General features: G+C 49.9%; 1 protein-coding gene across 2 annotated transcripts; it reads left to right on the top strand.

Moving 5' to 3' along the window:
* The first annotated feature begins 1422 nt into the window (after positions 1-1422).
* Positions 1423-10024, top strand: GPR174 (G protein-coupled receptor 174). 2 transcript variants are annotated; one of them, XM_088062834.1, is made up of 3 exons: positions 1423-1532; positions 3344-3413; positions 6089-10024. In XM_088062834.1, the coding sequence occupies exon 3, from the start codon at positions 6462-6464 to the stop codon at positions 7437-7439; it is 978 nt and encodes a 325-aa protein (XP_087918960.1). In that variant the 5' UTR covers positions 1423-1532; positions 3344-3413; positions 6089-6461; the 3' UTR covers positions 7440-10024. The 2 variants fall into 2 exon arrangements, with proteins under 2 accessions (XP_087918960.1, XP_014110724.1); XM_014255249.2 differs by lacking the exon at positions 1423-1532 and adding an exon at positions 1927-1987.
* Positions 10025-16735: the final 6711 nt, after the last annotated feature.

Below are 16735 nucleotides of genomic sequence, written 5' to 3'. Positions count from 1 at the left end.
GGAGTGATGGGAAATGGGATGGATGCTGGTGGCAATGCACAGAGCATGACATCAGCAAAACAGGATTTGGGGCTGCTCTGCAGGATGGTTTTCAAACAAAACCTCCCTCAGTACCCTACATCCACTCCCTGCCCCGAGCTCAGGCTCTGCCCTCCCATACCAGGCTGGCTGCTGTGGAAATGGAAGTGAAACAGAGAATCCATCACGTGCTGGAATGGGGAAAGCAGAGGAGCCCACCCCCAAACCCAGGGGTTGGTGATTCCTGGGACTGGCCTTAGTTTTATTGTCTATTAAAATCACCTCCAAACTACCCCCCTCAACCCTCGTGGGGGACAGGGAGGTGCCAGGGTCACACAGGGAAGCGCTGGTGGAGCAGGGGCAGAGCCTGGGGACCCCTGCGTGTCACATCACACAGTTTTGGGGAGAGGAAATAAATGAGAGCACGGCAGAGGTAACTGGTGGGAGGTGCTGGGAAAGTTTCACATCCCAGATCCTGCTGAAATTAGGGAAACAGCCCAGGACTGACATGAGCTGAGGCAGCATCAGCCACTGAGAGTTCAGTGAGACCACAGCACCAAGGAACCTCCTTTTAGCACTAAACCCCCACTGCTGCCAGCCCAAAAACATCAGTCCAAAACCCAGCCTTGCCCCACAGGGACGACTCTGCAGAGAAGATCCCACACTGCTGAAAGCTCTGGCTCCCACTTCAATCAAAGCCCATCAAGTCACCAACAGCTCCAGAATAAAGCTGGAAGCTTTGACCAGCAGGAGCAGCTGCTGGAGCAGGCACACAGCAGCATTTTTGGGAGATGTGATCCACAGAGCCTTAGAGAGGGGCTGGCCAGCACAGGGTGACAAACCCTGTGCCCTTCGAGGCTGTAAGGGCCATTAATAACCATTAATAAACCACCATAAAAAGGTGTGGAGAGAGCTACAAACCCTAAGCTGGAATTGTGATAGGAGTAAATCAATGATGCCTTAAGGGAGCAGGTGTAATATAAGATATAGATATAGATATATATATATATATATATATGTATGCTGTTCTCCTGGGAAGATGTGTAAGAAAAATGAATAAATGCAAATTGAAAAGCTGCAAATCTCTGCAGAACTTCTCTGGAAATGGTTAGAAAAGCGACTTTTTCAAATTAACCAACTGAACCATTGCTCCCTTAACAAGAATTCTTGTTGATGTTCCTGGAGCTGGAGTCCTCCTCTGGATAAGAAGGGAAGTGCTGCTTTTCAAACTCCAAGCGCAGCCAGCTCTGCCCTCTGCCGATGGCCGGGGACCACGATGGCCCAGGAACGTGGCCGTAGGTGACACCGCTTTGTGGCACTTTTGGAAAAGAAGAGCCCTTGGCTCTCACCCCGGTCAGCTCCATGAGAGCTGCGGAAGTCCCCTGAAGGGGATAATAATGTCCGTGGAGCGCTCGCTGCTTTTGGGGAGCCCAAATCTGCCCACGATCAGCTTCGGGGGGGACCCTGAATCCCCCAAACCACCGGGACTGCAGCACAGGGGAGCGAACATCCAGGTGAGAGGGAAAGGAGCCTTTCCCAGCGAGCTGGGGAGGGAAAGTAATCCACGAATCCTCTCATTCCCTCAGCTCTGCACCTGTCCCAGAGGTGACAGGGTGGCACACGGGTGGCACACGGGTGGCACCTGCCAGCGCGTCCCTGTCCCCAGGAGCTGCGGGGTCCTACCCCCACCGCTGGCTGCGGGAACAGCAACCGGGGCGACACCGCTCCCAAAACACCCCGACACCATCAGCAGCCGAACAAACACCGTGAGAAGCACGGCGAGGGAAGGAAAGCGGGTGATTGCAGGCAGGATGCGGGGCAGGGACCCCAAAGCGCTGCCACGGGGCCCCGCCGTGCCCGTCCCGCTCCCCACGGCGCAGCCGCTCCCCGCCACTTGCGCTTTTGCTTTGCACAGCGAGGGAGGGACCCGCCGTGGGGACACTCCGGGACAGCCTCAGGGCCAGCAAAGGTAGGGCTGGAATTCCTCTCTGTGCCGGTTTCCTTCGGGACAGGCTGAGGGGGGGGTTCAGTTGGGGTTTTTTGTGTGTTTTTGATTGTTGTGCCATAGATTTAGTGCGGCTCTGCAGGGAGTGCTGAGAGGGGATGGGACAGCCCAGGGACAGCCAGGGGGGTCCTGGCTCCACCACAGACCTGGTGGAACTCCCAGAGTAAACAGGGAGAAGGGGGGAGATGCAGAGTAAGCCCAGCTATGGGTAGGGAGATAATACTTCATTTATGGAAGAGCTCCTGTGTGTGCCCATAGGATGCTCTGAGCATCCGAGTGAGAGGAGGGGATGGCTGAGGCTAAAACACCCAGCCTTGAAGTTTCAAGCTGTGTTTTCTGCTCTCATTGAGTGAGCAGCTGAATTTAAGGACTAACCCCAACTCCAGCCTCTGCAAACCCACCATGACCTGGGATGGGACTCGTCCGTCAGGAGTCTTTGAGGTCACACAGCCCCATCCTCCCCACACAGGGATAACTGACCCAATTCCCACTGCTCCACGTTTTCCCGTGGGTTTGTCTCCCTCTATTTGTCCCATGAATTTTCCCAAGTGGTCTGTTCCTCACACTGATTTTCCATGGGCCAATTTCCATTTGACTGTGAGAACCAGGGAGGAAGAGGACAGGGTCATCACAGCACAGGGACGTGGCTGTGCATCCCTGGGCTGATGGTTTGGGGGGATAACTCCCAACTTTGGTGCCAGAAACATCTCCCAGGGACATCTGGGTGTGCCAGGAAGGGAGAAGGAGGGTGGGGGATTAGGCTGACACACAGCACTGCTGCTCCGGGTTATTTTCCCTTCTTAACCAGGATAAATATTAACAAAGGAGGACAAGAGCTTTTGCAAGGATTAAAAGGCAAAAGCAGAGTATTTCACATGGCATTAAACCAGAGAATTTATTTTTTTTCTCTTCATATTCTTGGAATTTAGTTAGCACAGCAAGGGGCAACATCGCTTTGACAGAGATAAATCCCAAATATCTACCAGGAAATGACTTCAAGGCAGAGGAGCCTCTTCTTCTGTCATTCATTAAAAGAACAAAAAACTGACCCGATACAACATTCAGTTTCTAGTTTTAGCATCCCTATTTTCAGTTAATACCTTGTAAATTCTACTCCCTGCCAAAGCAGGAGAGCAGCATTTCAGGTGAGCCAGAGAACCAAGTGGGCACTGGGAGAAGCCCAGGCCAGCCTGGGCCAGCTCTCCGCTCCCCACAGAGCCCCTTTGGAGGGACTGAGCCACGCTCACCTCGCCTTCACTCGCACAGGAAACTGAATTTCCATTTGATGTTTCCCCTGTGCATGTTCTTCTTTTATTTTAGGTTGTGGAGGAGAAGAAGGAAAAACACAAGAGAGGTGCCAGGCACAGCCCAGCCCAGCTCCCCCAGGAGGGTAAGTGAGCAGGGAGCACCAGGGTGCTGCTGCCGTGCCCCTCTCACCGATTTTGGGTGTTCTTAAAACACATCCCCACACTGAACACGAGGGGCTGAGCACCCCCAGCTCACCTGGGCCAGGTGGAGGATCCGTCCAGGCTGATCCACCTGGCTCCAGGGAGGAGCAGGAGGCGTTGGCAGATCCCAGCTCTGAGAAGGCTCCAGGCAGCAGCAAGGACAGCAGCCACAAACCAAGCCCAGCCAGCAGCTGCTCTCAAAGCCTCCCCCACACCCAGAGGGGTTTAGGAGTTAAAACCCCCAGGATCTTGTAACGAGGATCCACACTGGGCACCTCTAAGCAGCCTCAGGTGAGGAGCCTGGGCACTGCTGAGCTCTGCTGAGGCTGTGGGGCAGAGCCCACCTGTGAGCAGGGCAAGGTGCTGCTCCACACCCCCAGCCCCTGCAGGGGTTCTGGGTTAGGGTTAGGGTCCTCCAGCACGTGGGAAATGCTTTACCCAGGATGTACCCAGCTCTAACCAGCTGATTTTGGGCTCTAACAGCTCCAACAAGCTGATTTAAGAGCTGCCATGTGCAACTCTTACCTGCTGCTCTGTTTCATTGGGCACAAATCTTCATCCAGTGCCCCAGCATAGCTGATTTGAGGGGGTACCCATGGAAAAATCAGGGGGAAAAGCTGTTCAGGGGAGAAGGAGGCTGTGTCTGTGGAGAGTCTGTCACCCACCCCCTTGCAGTGAGGGGGAAGCAAGCACAGAGCATGCAAACCCAAATTTCCTCTTTCTGGAGATTTTTTTTAGCATCCTGCTGGTTTTTTACACAGCACATGGGGCTGAACTCTGTGATGTTGCTGCTTGGGATTTCCAAAACGCCGTTTCTCACATTGCTGAGTTTTTACAGCCCCTCCCCAGCTCCGAGGGTGCCCTGGGTGCCCTGGCTGAGCCCCTTCATGCCACAGGGAGAGGCAGAAAGTGCTGCAAGTGCCTCCCTGCCCCAGGGCCAGGCTGGAAAGTTGCTGTGTGATGGGGATGGGGAAGGGCAGGAGCTGGGGGGCAGCAGGAAAAATGTGGACGTGTGGAAGGGCTGGGGGTGCAGTTTGTCCTTCCCTCTGTGTGTCCCATGGCCCAGAGGTGGATTTAAGGAGGGTTTTCCCACCTGGGAGTGCAGCCAGAGGAAAAGGAGCATGATCAAGTCTTCCTGAGTGGGTGTCAGGACTCCCTGACAACAGGAGAGGAGAGACAAGCTAGTTTAAATTGACAAGAAAAATTGTTAAAATAAAAATATTATTAATTTTCACTCCTGAAGCATAACAGGATCATTTCACAAGTCATTTTACTCCACTGCTTGAGTTAGATGCTCTCTCTTTAAAAAGAAGGAAGACATCTCAGTCTCCTTGGCATGGGAAAATACAAAAGTAAATACGTTTCCTTTTGTGGCAGATTTTCTGTTTCCACCCAAATCTACTTCAAAGTTTTGGTGACATTACACCAAAAAGTGTTGAACATCATTAATAAATGTTTTTTGTACCTTTTGTACCTAAGCACTTTTTGTACACATTTGTACCTAAGCACTGGAAAAAAACCAGCAGGGACTGCAGCAGATGTAATTTTACCTTTAAAATTTAAAAAAGTTAAATGAAAAGAATTAAAACATTTTAGATTAAGTAAATGTGCCTTTGGCATCTGGGTTGGTACCTACAGACTTCTCCCACTTAGACCTGCAGGATAATTCTTCCTGTGGAAGCCGAAGGCAAACCTGAGAGGCTTTGGGCAGAGATCTGAATTTCCTCTAGATTTATCAGATCTGGCCGAGGTTTTTGTCTGACACATTCAGATAACATCACCTGTTTGGCCTGCAGTTTTACATAAAATCCTCCTCCAGCCTCCTTAGAACCAGTTCTGGTATTACCAACAGCCCCAGATGTGCATGGTGGGTAAGGACAGTCTTGGAAAAAGCAGCTGTGAGGAAGTCAAATTGCATTAAAAGCAGGTAGTTGTGCAAAGGACGGTTCATGCCCTATTTTTTAAGGTGAAATTAAAAAGTTGACCCTGGTTTGGTGAAAGCCACTGACCTGGCACTTCCACCCCATGACACAGCAGCTGCACTAGGGGAAAGGTTTGTGTGCACATGGGTTACACGAGGAGCAGATTTCCTTCTGTCACCCGCAGCTGGGGAGGGTGGGAATGGTCTGAGGGCTTTCCTGGGAAGACTGGGGAGTGTTTCCCTCTGGAGTTTTTGGGAGGTGAGGCAGGTCACCAGAGCATCCCAGCACTGTTTCCTGGCACACAGGAAGAGCAACACCCCCAGGTTTGCAGCAGAAAATGAACACGGTTTCTATTTATTCCTTGGTGGTTCTGCACCTCCACTGGACAGGGCAGCAGAAGAGCTGATCACCACCAAAGCCACAGGGATTTCTGCTGGAGAGATGCTCCAGCTCTTTCCAGCTCTCCCATAACTCTTGCTCCATTCCCTCCCATCTCCCAACACAGCCTTAGAAAGAGCTTGGGTCAATGTAATGATAAAGGTACACAGACATTAAATAGAAAAGTTATAAACTTATGTTCCTATAGTTATAAGTAAGAATATGACTCGAGTAAGTAAGAAATTGCATTAAATAGTGCAAAATAGTAAATATAAAATAAAATAGTAAAATAGTGAGTGAACCTTTCTGTCTTCCAGCTGCGGGGCCACGTCAGGTGTTGAACCCCTGTGTTGAGAGAAGAGGCTGAAATGCCACCCAAAAGGTGACAGAGACACAGCTCTGGTGAGGAATTGTCCACCTGGGAACACGGCAATGCTTTTCCCGGTGTGGATCCCTCCTGCCCATCCTGCAGCTGACCCCAGCGAGCTCTGACCAGGAGCATGAGCAGGGCAGGACTGGAATTAACTCCCCCCACGCCAAAACTCCCCAGGATGAGCCGGTGACCGGAGCCTCCCACACGGATTCCAGGGCTGGACTGTTCCCTTTGGATCCCGAGGCCACCCCGGCTGCAGGACAGGTGGGATGGACGGGTTATGATGCCGGGGCTGAGCACGGAGCCGGAGCACAACCATGAGCAACAGCTCCAACTGCAGTGAGCCAGACCTCAAGCCCTACTACGCCGTCACCTACACGGTGATCCTGATCCCCGGGCTCATCGGGAACACCCTGGCCTTGTGGGTCTTCTATGGCTACATGAAAGAGACTAAAAGGGCCGTCATATTTATGATCAATTTAGCTATTGCTGACTTATCACAAGTGCTGTCCTTGCCCCTGAGGATTTTTTACTACCTGACGGGCACCTGGGAGTTCGGAGGAGGTCTCTGCATGCTCTGCTTCTACCTGAAGTACGTCAACATGTACGCCAGCATCTACTTCTTGGTGTGCATCAGCGTGAGGAGGTACCTGTTCCTCATGCACCCCTTCAAATTCAGCGACTGCAGGCGTGTCTGTGATGTCTACATCAGCATCGTGGGCTGGGTCGTGGTCTGTGTGGGCTGCCTGCCTTTCCCGCTCCTCAGGATGCAGCATCAGGATGACAAAAACACCTGTTTTGTGGATCTTCCCATCAAGAAACTTGATCTCCCCACCTCCATCACGCTGATGACCATAGCGGAGTTGGTGGGGTTCGTGACCCCCCTGCTCATCGTCCTGTACTGCTCCTGGAAGACAATCTTATCACTAAAAGAGAGGCACTCTGCTTCCCGGGACCTGGGCGAGAAGAAAAAGGCTTTAAAGATGATCCTCACCTGCGCCCTGGTGTTCCTGATTTGCTTTGCACCTTATCACATCAGCTTCCCGCTGGATTTCTTTGTGAAAACCAGGCAGATCCGGGAGGGCTGCGTGCAGATCTCGGTGTTCCACGCCGTGGCTTTGTGCCTTGCCAGCCTCAACTCCTGCGTGGATCCCATCATCTACTACTTCACCACGGATGAGTTCAGGAGACGCCTCTCCAGGCAGGATCTGCAGGACAGCATCCAGCTCCAGCACCTCAGCTACAGCAGGAAGCACTCCAGGGATGTGCTCAGCGAGGGCACCACGGAATACTAGAGCTGCCCTTCCCAAACTGCTGCCAGCACTTCCAACACTCATTACATTTTGGCCTTTGACACAATTTTTTCCCTCAGGACACTGAGGACAATTCAAACTTCTGCTCTTGGTGAGGCTTGGAATAAACAAAACCTCCTGCCTCCCCAAAAAATATCCCCAAACCTGACCAGGAATGTGTTGATTTAATACTTAAGGTGCAAATTTTCACTGAATATAAATAGGAGCATTTCCATTCCTCAGCTGGACAGCAGGAGGTCACAGACCCATGGGAGAGGTGACACCAGCCCCACTGTCACAACATGGCACCATGTCCTGGTCAGCAAGAAACAGCAAAGATTCTGGGGTCTTGCTGTGCAGAAAGAATTTGATCCTAAAAAGTACTGGATGGCACAAGATTCTCTGTTTCTGAAGCACGAGACAATTCAGCAGAGACTGATTCTCCAGAGAGTGCCCAGAGCCTGCTCCAGCCACGCTGAGCACAGAGTGAGGAGCAGAAGGTGGCCCCAAAGGACTTCCCATTTAAATAATTAATTAATAATTACACTCATTTGGGGGTGTAGCAAATGCCATCACCCCAAATCACAGTCAGTGAAGATCCCACATACTATTTTTCTGGCGTCAGTTCCCACTTCTGGATGTAAAGACAAGGGTTAGAGCCATGCCTTGGGTTTTGAACCATGAGGTTGTGCTTGGAGGGTATTTATTCAAGCCAGGTGTCCATCGAGCCTTTCAGATCCTCTTTTCACCAAAAATGGGGCAAATTATTTCCCTTTCACTGATAACTGACCCACAGCCATCACATCCACTCCCCACGAATAGCAGCAGGATTCAAACAGAGGATCCAAACCTTCCCAAAGTTCTCTGTAATGGGAACTCCCTGAAACAAAATCAAAGGTGCCACAAGAGATTTTTAAGAAAGGCTCAAAGGTGGATGCTTTGTTGATAATATTTGCTTTAAATTCAAACCACAGAGATTTTGGGCTTGACTTTGGTATTTCATTTGCACCTTCTTCTAAAATGTTGCTTTTCTGTGAACATTGGAAATGTTATATTTGTAAGTGTAAAATACTGTGCCAGTATCATTTCTTATTTATGCAAATGTTGTTTTATAATTTATATAAGGGACGTACACATTGTAGGAAAATGATGTGAAGCCCAGAGAGTGCCAGAACACAAGAAGTTTGGGTTTTTTTCAAAAACTTTTTCATATAATAAAAGAAAACTCCACCACCTCTTCCCTGCAGGAATCTGAGCCAGTGCCTGATGGCTGAGCAAGCACTGATAATTCATGGAAACCACAAAGCATATTCACAGTCACCAAAAAAAAATATTTATTTTTATACTTCCTGTTGTATATAATAAAACAATCATTTCTAAAAATGTTTTTTAAATCTGATTCTTGGCCCTTTCTCCCCCCTGCATCACCAATACACACAAACATGTGGCAGCACCTGGATTTGATGCCTCTTGAGGGCCTTTAGAACATTTTAGATGCTTCTCTGAAATTATTTTACTCTTCTTCTTGCACTGGGGACAGAAGTCAAAGGGACAGATTTCCCAGGATAACGGGAATTCCTCCAGCTGCAGGAATCCAGCCCATCCCTGTCCTTTCTGGCCACCATGGGAGGGGACCAGGGTGGCCCTGTCCAACCCCCCCAGAGTCACTTTCAGCTCCTGAGGGAGAAAAGGTTGTTACATAAAACGGTGTCAGAAGTTCGGAAATTGTTCAGTGACAGAAACCTCAAGCAGCTGAAAATTTTCCACCCAGAAAATCCCGTGGGTGCAGCAGCACCTTCCCCCACTGCCACAGCAAAGGGGCTTATTCAAATGAGTGTTAATTATCTTTTCTGCAGGAGGTTGGTGCAATGGTCAGGGTTGGTGACATGAGATGAATTCAGGGGACACCTCCCTGCCCTCCCCCAGGGCACCTCTGCTCCAGGTGACATCTGCTGGGGACACCCTGAGGTCTCACAGGCCCCTGGGGATGCTGCCACCAACAAGTGCAGAGTCAGGATGTTCCTTAGATTTCCAGGAGTTGGATTTTCATGCTGTGGGTATTTTTGCCATGCCCCTGTATTTTTAGTGTCTCAGGATCCATGAGCTGGACTCAATGATCCTTAGGAGTCCCTTCTAACTCAGCATATTCAGTGAATCTCTAAAATAATCTGAATAATCTGGTGTGCAGCACTGGAATGGGAATCTGAATGAGAATGTGACAGAGAACAAACCCCCAAAATATCCCCTTTATTTTGCAGGAAGGGTTTCCTCTGTTTGCCCTCCCCAGGGCGTTGTTATCACTGAGCAGCAAGCACTGAGGTCTCTGCCAGTGCCCTCACCAGGCTGGCTCTGTGCTGAAATGAGAAGTGGCTTTTGGGCACAGAATCAGTTTTAATTCCTGCTGGGCCAAAGGAGAGCCATTGTGGCAAGAGTGCAGCCTCAGGGGTGGTTTGAGGGGTGCTTGGGGAGCTTGAGCTGCACAGAACGAGCACAGAGTGTTTTGGGAGTCTTACACATGGCACAAGGTGGGTGAGGGTGGTGGGGTCAGGGAGAAGCAGAGTTCTGGGTCTGCTCCCACCCTGCCCCACTCCCATCACGTTCCCCGTGCTCCCAGCCCAGCTGCACAGCCTCTCATCCCCCTCGGGCACGAGACCCAGCAGCTTCCTTGGGGATTTGTGCATGTCAGAGCTGCCCCTGCATGTGACAGCTGGCACAGCAGTGGGAGCACAGCTCCCTTCCCTTCCCTTCCCTTCCCTTCCCTTCCCTTCCCTTCCCTTCCCTTCCCTTCCCTTCCCTTCCCTTCCCTTCCCTTCCCTTCCCTTCCCTTGCCTTCCCTTCCCTTCCCTTCCCTTCCCTTCCCTTCCCTTCCCTTCCCTTCCCTTCCCTTCCCTTCCCTTCCCTTCCCTTCCCTTCCCTTCCCTTCCCTTCCCTTCCCTTCCCTTCCCTTCCCTTCCCTTCCCTTCCCTTCCCTTCCCTTCCCCAATCCCATCCCATCCCCAATCCCATCCTGCACCCCAATATCCCTGATGAATTCCCTGCTTTAGTTCTACATCATTTCTGCCTTGAGCCATCCCGTGAGGGCACCCTTGGCTGTCCCTCCCTCCTGCAGGATTTGTGCCCCAGCCTCGGGGCAGGTGACACCCCCAGCCACCCCTGCCCCAGGTCCACGTCTCCTCCACCACTTCCAGTGCCCTCCTCATCCTCTGCCATCACCACGAGCCATCCATGGAATCCCAGAGATCTCTTCTGGCCATGAAAAGGGTTGATTTACAGCTTCTCTTACCAAAGCAGAATTTTTGTCCTCTCACTCATATTTTCTTTTACCAGCACTGTTTTATTTGCTGTTTTGTCACACGGTTGCTCAACATCCTGAGCAGAGTCCCCATTTCTCTGTAACTCATTAGATTTTCCTGCTGAGGTTAAGGCAGCTTTGACACATTTTACTGCACTTTTTACTTCCTTTTTCACTTTGCTGTTAAAAATGAGCCTCGGCCCCAGCTCACAGGGTGTAAATGCACACACAGAGCACCCCTGGCACTGCTGGACTCTGCTCCTCAGACTTCATTAACTAAAAACAACCTCCAGAGAGTGACCCAAATATGATCCCACCCCATTCAACACAAAAATAAAAAGCTAAAATCTTGTCAGAGATGTTTTGATAAACATCATGACCAAAAATAAGCTAGATCCATCAGGGCAGTGCTTGGTTCATGCTGCCAGTTAAGTCAGGGCAGAGGAGCTGCAGCCTTTGGGGTGATAAACTCTGAGATTTTGATCTACATGATCTACAGCTGTGTCCAAAAAATCTGATTTAGAAAAAAGGTTTGGTTATGTAAAGCCATGAGCACAAAATAATAGAGATAAAATGTAGTAATGTCATTGCCTCAGAGGTGAAGACCTGGTTCTGGTTCCTCCTTCCAGCTCTGTTCCTGTCTCTCAGGTCACACTGACCCCATCAGGGCCAGTGTTTGCTCTGGGCTACCCAGAGGTGCCACCATGAGGTTAAAGGGAGGAGGAGAAGGAAGCTCCTTGGAGGTCAGGTCACCATGAACCACCTCCATGCTCACCACGAGGTTGAGCTACAATCGTCAAGGTAATAATTTTCAATACCATTTTTGTTCAAGTTTACTTTTTTCCCCCACAAATTCAGGGAAGAAAATGAAAAGTCCAAGCAACCAGCAAAGGCAGGATGAACACAGTGATGTGACTGAGTGCCATAAGGAATTGTGAGAAGGAACCACTCTCTTAACTCATCTCCCATTTTCCCAGGGGCCCAACAGGGCTGTGAAAAGGGAGTATCTTGGTGAGGCTCCAGCTCATGGAAGGTCATGGCTTTTACCACCCACAATGTCCAGCTTTTCCTCCCCACTTGGATTCCCACAAGTCCCAAGGGAAAAAAACCTTATTTTAAAGAATTTAACCCACCCAAGCTCTTGTTTTGGCTGTCTCGTTTCCCTCGTGTGCTGTCAGATCACCAGTCCTGTGAGCAGTGCCATTATCTGGGACCAATCCACAGTCACAGCACACTGGATATTTAAGGACAGGGTACTCCCTGTGGTCATACAAACATCTGCACAGCTCCAGAGAAAGTTCCCAGGAGACCCGAGTGAAACAGAAGCTGAAACTCAGAGAGTTGTGAGGTTCTGTTTGAATGAGAGATTTCTTATTTAAGTGAATCAACACAAACCATCAAAGCCCACAGCCCAGCCTGTTCCTGCTGCTCAACAGCCTAAAAATCCTAAAACAGCACCATCCCAAACCCAAAAAGAACAGCAGCACTGCCCACATTGATGTCATGCTGCTCCTTGAGTTCCTTCACCCAAAATTTCTCCCTCTGGGCTCATCTGCCCCAGACCAAGAGTCTCTAATGGGACTTCAAATCCCTGGTGAGATCTGGTTCAGATCATCACTGTGCTCTGCTGTAATCCCACCTCTGCAGCGAGGACACATCTTGCCTTCAAGCACAAGAGGGTTTTGGTTGGTTTTTAAAAAAAAATATAAATGAAAACACAAAAAAACCCAAGAAAATCAAATTATACTGAAAGCAGAATGAAGGGTTTTGTGGAAGGAAACCATCAGCTCCACTGAGAAACAACAAATATTGGGATATAGGGGTCTGCAAAAGGATAAAGGTGTTATCCAGTATATCTGCAAATGGGATATTTATTGGTGAAACATAAAGTGTTGCTGGTCTAGGGACCTGGTCTAGTGGGAGGTGAACTGGCAGGGGGCTGGAACTTGGGCTTTAAGGTTCCTTCCAACCTCAAGCCATTCGGGGATTCTAAAGGCTGTGAAGATCTGGAGCTCACTTTTCCCTCAGACAGCCACAGGTTTGATTTTCCCTCAATCAAGGGTCTCAATTCAGGGGGAGAACAGGGCCTGAGAAAGGCCCCAGCAGGCAGCAATCCTGGGGTGAGCTGTGGTCAGGCACCTGCACCAGAGCAGCCTCACCATGGGAAACCCTTGGAGATGGGAGGGAAGAGAAGGAGCTGTGGCTTTGGAGCATCCTCCAGGGATCCAGCAGTGCCCTGCCACAGCACAGGAGGAGTGAGGGGAGCAGGAGGGCTCCTCCCCACGGGGAGGCAGCTCAAGGTGAGGCACAGATGGATCTGATAAGCACAGAGCCCTTCCTGTGCACCCCCTCCCCGGGGCTGCTCACGGGCACGGAGCAGCAGCAGCCCCACTCACCACGGAAGTGTCAGCCTTGGGGTGTGTGAAAGTCTGAGCCTCCCGCCTTGTTTGGGGTTTTTTTGGTCATGAGATGAGGAGGCAAAGCTGTGACTGCTTCCAGCTTCATGCTGGGTGAGAAGGCACACTGGTAAGGGAAGGGTGGGCTGAAGAATAGCTTCTACATCACTCTTGTTTTTTTTAAAAAATAAGGATTAATTAGTGCAAAGGGCTGAGAAAATGAGATGACAAAAGCTATGACCACCAGGGGCAGAGAATCTGAAGGGGTGAATTACTTATCACCAAGTGACCACTGAGATCATCACCCCACAGAACCAAGCACCCTCCACAGCCCTTCCCTCCCAGGGGATTTTGGGGCATCAGGTGGAAGGTACAGGATTATCCATAGAACCATGGCATGGCTTGGGTGGGAAGGGATCTTTAAGGGGATCTCATTCCATCCCCTGCCATGGGCAGGGACACCTTCCACTAGCCCAGGCTGCTCCAAGCTCCATCCAACCTGGCCTTGGACATTTCCAGGGATCCAGGGGCAGCCACAGCTTCTCTGGGCCCCCTGTGCCAGGGCCTGCCCACCCTCACAGGGAAGGATTTCTTCCTAATATCCCATCTAAACCTCCTCCATCCATGGATCCATTCCTGATGAATCCCATATGCTGACACTCTCATTCCAGAATAAAAGCACTGGGTTCCACACCAACAAGGGATTAGGTCTGTGGGAAGGAAGTTCCTTATTCCAAAACCAGGTGTCCACCCATGAATTTAACCCACAACAGCTCTAAACATCAACAAGCCCTAAAATGGAACAGCTCAGGAGAACCTAAACATTTCTGCAAGACACAAACCACCATCCACAGCGAGAATGAGTCTGCAGACAGGAAATTCACTCTTACATCTGTTAAGGTGGAACTCAAGGCTGTCACAGCACAAAAAGAGAGAAAACACATTCAGGTAAACAGAATAGTTGAACTATAAGAAATAATTTCCCTGGGAGGTGGTGTGGTAGGTGGAGAGCCTCTAATTACTCTCAAGACAGGAAATACACCCATCCTATTGCCTAGGTAATATCACAAATATATACTCAGAATGAAGAAATAATGTTAATGCAATAATGTTACTGTAATTATCCATATTGTAATTATTTTGGTGGCAGCCTGGAAGCTTCAATCAGTGTTGGCATTTGGGCTCTGTGCCACAGCTGGCAGCAGGGCCATCCCCCACCCGGCCTGGAATTAGGACAGGCAAAGCAGCTTTAATCCTTCCAAGCCTGACCTGGAGTTCAGCCCTCCCAGGAGGGTAATTCAGCCACAAAGTGGAGGTTTTGGGGGCTGCACCCCATTTATCTGGTGCTACACAGCTCTGCTGTGACCCCAGCTGCAGTGCTGTGTCCAGGGCTGGTGTCCCCAGCACCAGAAGGACATGGAGATGTTGGAATGAGTCCAGAGGAGGCCGAGTTGTTAAGGGGCTGCAGCACCTCCCCTGTGGAGACAGGCTGGGAGAGCTGGGGCTGTTCTGTCTGGAGAAGGGTCTGGAAGAAGAGACCTTCCAGCATCTGAAGGGGCTACAAGGAAGCTGGAGAGCGAATGCTCACCAGGAAGAAGTTACAGGACAAGGTGGATTGGTTCACACTGAAAGATGGGAAATTTGGATATACAGGAGAAATTCTGCCCTGGCACAGGGTGCCCAGAGAAGCTGTGGCTGCCCCTGGGTTCCTGGAAGTGCCCAAGGCCAGGCTGGACGGGGCTTGGAGCAGCCTGGAGTAGTGGAAGGTGTCCCTGCCCATGGGAGAGGATGAGTTTTAAGGTCCCTTCCAACCCAAATATCCTGAGATTTTGGGACACGGGTTCTCTTCAGGTCCAGGGTGCTGAGTGCTGAGATTTCAGCCCTCGCTCACCCCAGACTCTGCTGAGCACAGCTGGATTTTGGGGATTTTCCAAGAACCAACAAAGTCCACAGGACTCCAGCCCAGTCTTGCTGGAGTTGCAGCAGGCTCTTTGTCCCCCAGCACAAACCCTGGGAGTGCTGCTGGGAGTGGGAGGTGACAATTTCTCACTGCCACATCGAGCACAGCTGTTCTGCACCGGGCTCTGCACAGAGCTGAGCCTATTGCCAGAAAAGCACGCTTTAGACAAGCAGTTTATCAAGTCTGAGGTGCTAAAGCTCTTTCTCATACCACCCTGAGGCCTCAGGGTGGGTGTCTTCCAAAGGTCTCCACACTATCCCTATTTTTAATTCTCCAGATCTTCCTCTCAAGATACTTATATATGCAAAGAAATTCAATTTTTATAGATTTTTATGAACAGTAAGCCTGGAGGAGACTGAAGTTCTAATTTAGATCATTACATACTCTAATGGAAGAGTCTGCCACCACAGCCACCCACACCCCAGCAGTCACACAGAGCAGCAGGTTCTGCAAAGGGCAACATCACCTCCTCTGAGAACCAAAATCAACTGTGTTCTTAATTTTTTCTCATGTGTTTTTCTGATTAAAAAAACCCCCAAATGAACTCACCTGTAATACTGGAAGAGGAAATATCCAAAGCACTGCATTGCCAGCTTCACATCGATAAAGGTATTTAAAATTTACATCTAATTTTGAACTTTGAGGGTCAGAAAATGAACCTGCCAGCTCCCCCAAATCCCTGCAGAGATCTTGCTGATTGTCCCGTGCCCACAGGATGCTTTTGCAGTAAACACAGATGTAAATGAAGCTCTTACAATAATTGAGTTTGCATTTGCATCCCGGCAGTGTCACCCCCTCGGACACCACACCCATGTCTGCAGTACAGTTCTACTCAGATATTGACAGGGTTGTACACAGGTAAGTTCTATTATAATAATGTTCCTTACTATAGATAAAAACTAAGCAAAGACACTGAGCACCAGCTAGATGAAGCTTTGATCAAACCATTTTTAGGTTTACTTTTGGTGAAATAGCTGAAAAACTGTCTGTTGGGTGAATACACCAAGTTTTTACCAGTTATACACCATTTACACCCAAGTGTTTGCTGCCTGTGCCATCTACTGGTCCAAAGGACTCCTCCAACTCATGCTCCTCCCTGTTTCTATAGCCCAGCTGAACGCAGGAGCTGCTCAAAGCCAAAGAGAGCATTAGAAGATCCCAGGAATACTTTAAAATTCCAGTATTTTGACTTGGACACCCAGCCCCAGCCTAAAATACTTATGGATAGACCTCAAGGCCAAGTAGAGCACACGTGGGACCAAACCCAGCTCCCTGCTCACCTCAGAGCAGGTGAGAACAATCTGTTCCTCCTGTCCCTGGCTCCCTGCCTGGAATATCCAATAACATCTTAAAGAAATGACTTCACTTCATTCCAAAGGTACAGAAAGTGTTCCAGCCCGTGTGGAAGCAGGTCCAGCATCCACTGCCTAGACGTGGAGCTGGAAAAAAACAATTCCTGGGTTTTATTTTCCATGAAATCAGACCTCAATTCTACAAGCAGGTGCTTCTTGCTCTCCACAACCAACACATCTCCAAGTCCTTCTGCTCAAGGCTTCCAAAAGAACCCATCCTGGTTATTCCCCCAGCCAGTCCAGAGGAGCAGGAAATCACCCCTTGTCCAAGGACACAAAGTCTGGAGGAAAAACCTGCC

Source organism: Pseudopodoces humilis, chromosome 15 (assembly GCF_049639895.1).
Source record: "Pseudopodoces humilis isolate 2021_Gansu_Grassland_sample_001 chromosome 15, ASM4963989v1, whole genome shotgun sequence".
Classification (NCBI taxonomy): Eukaryota; Metazoa; Chordata; class Aves; order Passeriformes; family Paridae; genus Pseudopodoces; species Pseudopodoces humilis.
This window is presented reverse-complemented; position numbering and strand designations above follow the sequence as displayed.